The sequence below is a fragment of the Phoenix dactylifera genome, chromosome 7 (assembly GCF_009389715.1).
Source record: "Phoenix dactylifera cultivar Barhee BC4 chromosome 7, palm_55x_up_171113_PBpolish2nd_filt_p, whole genome shotgun sequence".
Lineage (NCBI taxonomy): Eukaryota > Viridiplantae > Streptophyta > Magnoliopsida > Arecales > Arecaceae > Phoenix > Phoenix dactylifera.
Genome location: NC_052398.1, coordinates 6468371 through 6476865, shown reverse-complemented (window position 1 = coordinate 6476865; position 8495 = coordinate 6468371). Strand labels below are relative to the sequence as shown.

At 35.7% G+C, this 8495-nt stretch overlaps 1 protein-coding gene across 2 annotated transcripts; it reads right to left on the bottom strand.

Annotated features, from left to right (window-relative positions):
• Positions 1 to 690: 690 nt before the first annotated feature.
• Positions 691 to 6606, bottom strand: LOC103700842 (kinesin-like protein KIN-4C). Of its 2 annotated transcripts, XR_005512500.1 has the most exons (6): positions 6494 to 6606; positions 6103 to 6292; positions 5105 to 5235; positions 3564 to 3661; positions 2449 to 3057; positions 691 to 1335 (listed from the first exon to the last, which is right to left on the bottom strand). XR_005512500.1 is itself a non-coding variant. In XM_039128116.1 (2 exons), exons 1-2 carry the CDS (start codon positions 2488 to 2490, stop codon positions 973 to 975), a joined length of 405 nt encoding a protein of 134 aa, XP_038984044.1. In that variant the 5' UTR covers positions 2491 to 3551; the 3' UTR covers positions 691 to 972. The 2 variants fall into 2 exon arrangements, 1 of the variants encoding a protein (XP_038984044.1); XM_039128116.1 differs by lacking the exons at positions 3564 to 3661; positions 5105 to 5235; positions 6103 to 6292; positions 6494 to 6606 and having other exon boundaries at positions 2449 to 3551.
• Positions 6607 to 8495: the final 1889 nt, after the last annotated feature.

The window sequence follows — 8495 nt, the reverse complement described above, 5'->3', positions numbered from 1 at the left end:
GAAGGGAGCTCTACTAAAGTAGGAGTGAAAATGGATTAGATAATTTCTGTTCAAATTCGTTTTGGTATCCAAAACTATCCGAATATAGATAAACATTTAAGCATCCGACTAATATCTGTATCTATATCCATAAAAAAAAAATGAATATAAATATAGATAGATAACTATCTTATCCGTATTCAAATATCCGGTTCTATTTATAATTTTATTTAATTTTATATAACACTCGTAAACTTTAATAAAAATAAATAATCATATTAATATGCTATTAATTTGATTTACTATTTACCTAATAATATCTTTAATTCAGTAGTCATAAAATTTAATCATTTTTATATTTATATCTACATTTTTTGTATCAAATTTACATCCGTATTCATTTAAAATACATATAAATATAAATTTTTGCAACCGATTAACATACATATTTATATTTATATTCATCAAATAAAATAAATATAGAAATGGATATAGATATACTAGTGCTCAATCTTTATCCAATCCAATTTCAGTCCTAGGTGGCTGTGTCACCTAACAAGCGCCGGATGAGCAAAGAAAGGTAAGTGGGTGGCAGCAGCCATCTGTGGCACGTACCAGACTGCAGTAAATAGTTCGTGATTGAAGCCTGAAACAATAAGAGAACGGGATAAATGTAAATTGAAATGATTTTTTCCATTTTTCGGCAGCCAATAATCAAAATAATTGTCAAAAGAAACAACCGATTTTCTGGATGAATACATCGCATAAGGATCCAACCTTTTCTACTCCCATCAAAGATATTTTGATTACAAGGCTTCACCGGAGAATACTTGCGAAGCAGTTCCAGATCCCAGATTAATCCTCACTATGGCTTCCAATGAAAAAGGCCAGCTTTCTCCCTCATGCATTCTCCAAGGAGAGTTCATCCGATGCATCCATTGCCACTGAGCATGGGTACAGCACACAACAATATCATTTGCAACAGCGGATAACTCAGCAGAAACTAACCAGACGGTTAGGGGGAAGAAATGATAGGATAATTAGATCATATGGATCTCTCTCATCTGCTGCCTTCTGCAACCGGACCAGCGATCTTGAAGGAATGTTGCCCCTACCATCCTTGTTGCTACCCACAGACCCATCATCATTCACAGAATCCGGATCTGTAAGGGGAGGGTTGTCAACCAAGAGCACAGAATCCATTGCTCGTGGTAGTCTAAGGGGAACATCAACCCTAGTCCTAGGAGCTTCATTGCTTTCTGGCATGGGGGATGGAAAAGGTTCGGATGGAATGAGCTGAATTGTTGACTTGCGCCATTTCTTCCTCCGGCTTTGCTGAGACACATTTTTATGAACCTAAACAATAGCAGTTTGAGTTAGCATGTCCGTGCTTACTATCTAAAAAAGGGTATCTGACATTGATAGCATTCAGCACATGTAACAATGTTTATGCATAATAGAAGGCTGCATGACTTGCATGAAATAAATCAACTTCAGCAATTTGAGGATACAACATAATCAATAAAACTTCTAGTATTAAATCACAAATTTTGCATCTAAGCCAATACTTCATCAACAATAGTCATTTTCATCAGCTAAAGATCAAATGCTACATATCACCGAAGCAAATAAATCTTCATTATCAACACTTCAAACTAAGCCCAGGTTTTGGGAATCAATTTATCCCAAGAATTTTATATTTTCATGACTAATAGCAATGGCAAGATGATCTATTATCATCTCTGACGAAAAACATAGGCTTCTGCATTTTGTTGATTGAAATAGTATCCTAAATTACTATCCTGATGTTTGCACATAACTGAGATGTTTACATTGAAAATGGAAAACTATGATTGCTTGAACGCCCATTAAAGAGTTAATAAAGTACCAGGGTTTTTATACAGTAAAAATTTATTGCAGGGTTTTGTGAAGGGGTTTGACTCTTGACTACTACTACAGAAACAATTCAGATATACCAGAGAAAAATTCAAATTCTAGGCCATTGAATGTTCACACACCCTTGTACTAGTGCTTGCATCTTTCTGATAGGTACATATGTTTATATACACTCATACACTCTTGATAAAAAAGAAAACTTTATAAAATAATTAAATTTCCAGTCATACATGCAGATTTTTTCAAAAATTTTATATAATAAATAATAATGTTGTTTGGAAAGTAATGACTTGGTACTCTGAAAAGCAAACATCAAACCCCATAAAAATTCATGTTGAAATATATTAGTTCAGTAGTTAAGCAAAAGTATTTATGGAAAAGCCTACAAAGAAGATGCAAAGTGTTGCTTTAAACTAAGAGAGCAAGAATATTACAGCGGCCTAATTATTTGCAGGCTGATAATAGAATATACTTCAGTACAATCAATCAGGCAGTGCTGCTGTTTTGATGTTCTCAATGCAGGAATAAAGATGAGTATTGAATACTGGATCCTGGAAACAAAATAAGACATACCACGGTATTCGCAATATCAGACGGGGGCTTTCTTGGCTGCATATCTTGATTTTATTTGGCTAACCACTCGCTCAGAGCACTCTGAAGCAGCATGGCTCCATTAGAAACCAGTCCTCTGCTCTTCTTATCAAGATGATTTAATGAAGAATGACTTCCATCATTCTCTGTTCCGTCTGCAAGGTATGCTTCTTCCAACTCATTCTTAACGACACCACCTTCTCTGTTACTGCATCTTGAAGGTATGCACCCACAAGAAGTGGTGCATGGACTACCAGCAGCTCGGCATTCGCATTTCTTAGTTTTACAGAATGAGATCTGTGAACAAGAGCAACACTGATCCAACCTATTCTTTTAAACTTTAGGTTTTCCATCCTCTCTAGATATATCTGATTTCGAATTTTCCAGAGAATGAGCATCTTTCAAGTGGAACTTCTTTTTTCGAGCTGCTTTAGAACACTTTTTCACCATCTTCTTTCCAGATTCTACCCAATCTTCATCACCCAAGTCAGATTCAAATTCATCTGACTCCTCAGTATCAGATATGTCCATGTCGTCCAACAAATCTAGAGTATTACTAGCTCGGTTGAACAACTGGGAAGTTTGTGGACCCTATACCAAATTGATACTTATTAGACATGAATGATATTGTTCAGAAAACAACTATGAGTGAAAATTTGCAATTTTAGCTTACTTATAAAAAAAAATTGCAACTGCATGATCACAAGAGATCCTCTAAGTGAGAACGGATCACATGTAAATAAGCCTCATACAACAGTATATATCATGTTATGACCAGGCATTCGAGACACATTGTCACGAAATAAATCTAGACAGCAGGATCTCTAAAACAGTGCATATAAATAGATCCTAAGTTTTTTTTCCATCACGAGTGCATATAGAACCAGAAACAATATAACATTTATGACCAAAAACTTTAATTAAAAGTAGAATCATGAAACCACAACTGCTGAATAGAGGAATATACATTCCAAGAAAATATAAACAAGTTGATGGTAGCAGGTAGATTACAAAATTAAGCAAAAAGTGAACAGAGATTAAATAATACCACCCCACAAGGTGCACATGATGAAAGGCAATATGCATAAGCCAGATACCTTGCACAGAGCATAGGCATGCCCATCTTCTCCAGAGCCAGATATGGGCCCCAAAAACTTCCAGCAGATCCCTTAGAATTTCTATTCGAAGAAGATTTCTATTTAAATTAAAATAAATTACATAATCAGACAAGGAAAAGAATTGATAAAAGATACGGTAATGAAACAGAGTCACGGCAATGTCAACAAAAAAATGAAAGTCAATCAAAAGCTAAGATAAAAAAAGAAGATAGCGTAGCATAAGCGAGAAAACTGACACATACCTGAAGACAGGTTATGATAAAAACAACAAAGGAAGAAACTCTATGAATCAGAATATTGCACAATATCAGGGCCATTACCATATTGCATGAATGAAAATTTTGAAGCAGATGGAAGGTAAGACCACAAGCATATGAGTAAAATAAACAAATAAGAGAGACTAGCAGAAGCCACGACAGAAGAAAAAGTGAGGAATAGCAACTGATATGGCTTTGACATGTGCCATGAGGGATTAACAAACAGTAATTATTTGGTCTGACTAAAAGCTATTCTAGTGATGAAGATTTACATTCAATTTTTCAATTTAGCCAAAGGTAAAAAGGAGAGTTCTAATTCAAGAGTCAAGACACCCCTCACACAAATCAGAAGCATAGACTCACTTTAATTGCATCCTTAACCCCTGCCAAGACACGACCAAATGGTAGCATAAAGCTATAAAAGCTCGAACTAATTTTTTCATATTGTATGTGTTGCCTTACACAACATATCTTATATCTTGCACCATGCAATTACAGTCATAACCTTGGAGATGAGTACAAATGACATTATTTACAGGACGCACATGATATGCAAAAAGTTGACCAGATACCTCCATTCATTTGATCTCACATTATTTACTGAGGGCAATGTATTTCATTTTACTTCTAGACTATGTGAGATAATTCATAATGCCAACCTGATGATCGATTTAAGGCTCATTAATATGGGATGGCGATTGACGTGAAAGTATTATGATTATGGCTTGAATGGAGTTAATTCCTTCTAAAGTCTTGAGTTAAGGAAAGACCTCTTTTGAAAATTAAACTGTGAAAGCAGTCATCTCTCATCTGATTGTAAGCAGTTCATTCATGCCAACAGATGACTGACTATAGAATCTCGATTTCTGCAAGGGATTTTCTCAGTCGTTTCATGTGACCGCAAGCAACTCTAATGCTAGAAAGAGTTTATTAAATCATTGATCCAGTCAAAGGTGAAACAACGTATTCTAGTTCAACAAGTGAGACACCTGTAGTGAATATGAAATAGAAATGAAGAAATCAAAACAAATCTCAGAAATTTGAGACCACAATTATGATGCCATCGGTCATAAAATCTAGAATGAACTTACAAAGAGAAAGTAGTTTCCATATTCATGGACTGCATTAGAAATTTTAGTAGTAACATAAGGAAATGCCAACTTGGAGACAGTTGAAACATATTGATTTTCCGATAAGCTAAATCACCAAATTTTTTTTTTTTTGGGGGGGGGGGGGGGGGGGGGGGGGGGTGCGTGAGTTAACCTGCTGGTTTTGCTTATGCAGTTCCACAATTTGTGCTTCCAACTGTTTTTCCAGGTTATTAAGTCTAACCACCTTTTCCCTTAGCTTACTCCTTCTCTCTGCTATTCACCCCTTTATCCCAAAATTGGCACCTAAAAAGGAATAAAGTGAAAGAGCTGTTAAGTTGCAGCAACTTGCCAGATATACAAGCGTTGTGGTGGTTCTTTGTCACTTAAAGATGCTATAAGTATTTGTTTTCATTAGTATATATAAAATCTGTTTACATAGATGATAGATCAACATATAGAAATCCATATTTCCATTCCACTTGTTTATTAAGTCAAGGAAAACACAGTCAACTGCAATGCGAGAACCAATTTGGAAAAGAAAGGATATGTAAACTTAACACATGCCTCAAAATGCAGAAAATGTTACAGAAAACTACAAAATAGACCATTGAAAATAGATAAACTTTCATATATAGATTTTTGGCACTGTCAGTACCACAAAGAGAACTTTATCAAACAAGATAACTACCATAAACTAGAGAAAAAATTTCATAAAGGTCAGAATAAGCAAATCATTGAACTCCACCTAATTAACAAGGTTTCTAAATTAATATAAACGAGTTAATCCCATGTTCAGGAAAACCTACAATTCCAAAATCCTTCTCAGGAGCACATTGCAGTTTTTCAGGTTGAGGTCCCACTGGCAATGGCCAAGACCTCAACTTCTCAAAAAAAATTCTTTTTTTTGAGGCAGAACATAACCAAGAGCCATCAGAAACAAAAGAAATAGCATTGCTTAGAGCAAAAATTCCATAAAGGGTCCAAAAAGGAAACTAGAAAAAAAAAGGCTTGAAAAACCAATCAGTGAAACTTCAAGAAACGTCTGAGATTAAAATAAGTCTTACAAAACAAAGAACTTCTCATGTATTATACCAAAATGATTCAGGTAGCCAAACATAAAAGAAGAGGGGAAAAGAAAAAAGATAAACGTTACACAAGAGCAATACAAACCTGAGGCTCCCCAGGAACAACGGTGACACAATCAGTGCACCCCATGAGGAGCTCCGTGGTGATCAAAGGCCGGATGTTAACGGCAACCTTGACGCATTCCTTCTCTGATGCCTTCGCCTCATCCGAGCTCTCCATCAGTAGCTCTCAACGCAAGATCACAGGGCAAGAAACCTCAAGAAGCTTCGAAACCCTAAAAATCCAAACACAAAAGCTTAGGATTTCTTGAAATCAGATCCGAAACCGCCAAGAACCAAGAATTTTCCAACAAGGGACACCAAAACCTCAAATTGTGACGGACAATCAAGAAAAGAAACAGCGAACGGAAGGAAAGATCGGGTAACGGCGACATCGGACCGGAAACGATCGAAGAGGGGCGAGTGGAAGATGTTACCTTCGAGAAATCTGGGGAGAAAGAGAAAAACTAAGGCTAGGGTTTTCTTTCTTTCGTTCCTCGCCGTCTCTTTTCGCCCGTCTCTTTTCGGCGGACGTGGAGATCGGAGGTGGCGAAAGAGAGAGAAGCCAGAGAACAGCACAGGCGAACGGGTGAGAGCCCGCTAACGATTTGAAAATGGTGGGGTGGGGGTCACGTGACCAGGGAGGCCTTGGGTCGCGAATCTAAGAGGCTTGCACGTGAGATCCTTGGCTGTACTTATTTCAGATAATAGTAAATGACTATAATACCCTTTCCAGGGATTCTATTTCCTTCGAAGCCGGGGTTCTCCGCCGTTGCGGATTCGAATTTAAATAAGTGAAATGACTCATATACCCTTATATATATATATATATATGTGTATATGTCCATTAATCAAATGCAAAAAATGGTCTAGTAAACTTCACTTACACTTTAATCAAATGCAGTATGTGACACCATATTTAATCTCTAGGATATTAATCCAAATTAGGAGTGAGATAACTATGGGAGGTAAGATTTTGAGTTCAAATTGTAGAGTCACGGATCATCAATTCTGACCTAAGGCTATATCAGGTCATTCTGTTATTGATGTGATATTACTATGTGAATAAAGCACAAACCCAACCTTTTCTAGATCAACTTTCTTCCTCTATTTTCACTGTTGGGGTTTGATTTAGATTATTTGACTCAAGTTTTAAATGGGTTGAATTCAGGTTATGTGGAGTCCAGCCAAAATTTTACAATCAGTTCATCGCTCATTTTTAAATTTCTTGTCTGAATTAGATTTTCTTTTATGATAAATTCACTGCAATTTTAGAGTTGTGAAATATGTTGGTAATCCTGAATATTAATAGTTAGGTTGGGGGCTTTGTTGTTTGCTTTTACATAAATTTAGAGCTCCATGAAATCCAGATGGATTAGGTAAATTGGACGAGTTGAGTTAAAACGGATGGAACTAGCTATGAGATTTGGATGAAAACTAGTAAAACAAGTTATATGTAAATTCATAAAATCTAGAATTTAGAAATTGCCATGATAAGTTTGATAAAAATAAAATATCAATGCAGATTTTTGCATTTTCTTCATATTTGATATGAAAAATCAACCCATCACTTTACTCCTCGTTAACAAAAAAAAAAAATCCTTTATTCTTGCCAAACCTAGCTCCACCTTACCAACTTAAATGTCTCTAAAAAGCTCCTAGACATTTATTATACAATTCTATAAGAAAATTTTATTCTTTTGGATTCATAAATCATCTTTTTTGATTTATTCTTATGACAACACCTTACTAATTTATGATATACTCCAATTTTGTCGATAAATGAACCTCCACGCTGACCCTTCTCCTCGGCTCGAAGCATAAGAAAACCTATTTTATTTCAAAGTTCTAAATGTTATAATAGCCTTAGACAAAAGAAGAGATAAAGTGTCATTCAATTCCAAGTATCAGAAAAGCCCTCAATAGTACGTAGCTCAAGAGGTAAAGCAAGAATCTTATCTATTTGCTAGGATCACTGTGATATGAATAATTAACTTCAAAATATAATGACTTAAGATTTTTAGGTTTGGACCAGATACATCAATCTCTTCTGGCCTTAAAACTCTCCATCCCTTAATAGGTGGCAATAGGTTACTGTGTAATGCGTTTGAGCTCTAGAGTCATGCCTGATAAGCTTTTTGATTGCCAATGTCACATTCACTGTTGGGACCCTGATATCAACTCATTATTACATCATTAAGAAATAATGAATTATTTTCTGCTTCTTGAAAGCCAACTATTTCCATCCACCAGTCATAATCCATATGAAGACTAGGCGATTTTTTTTTTAAGATTAAGTGATTTTCGACATATGACATTTAAACTTTGCCTAAATCCTCCGATTTTGAGAAAATTCTAGTATCTTTTGCTTCTTTATGTTTTTGGTCTTTAAAGCCCCTTGCTCCCTTCTATGTTAGGCTCTCAGCATAAAATACAATC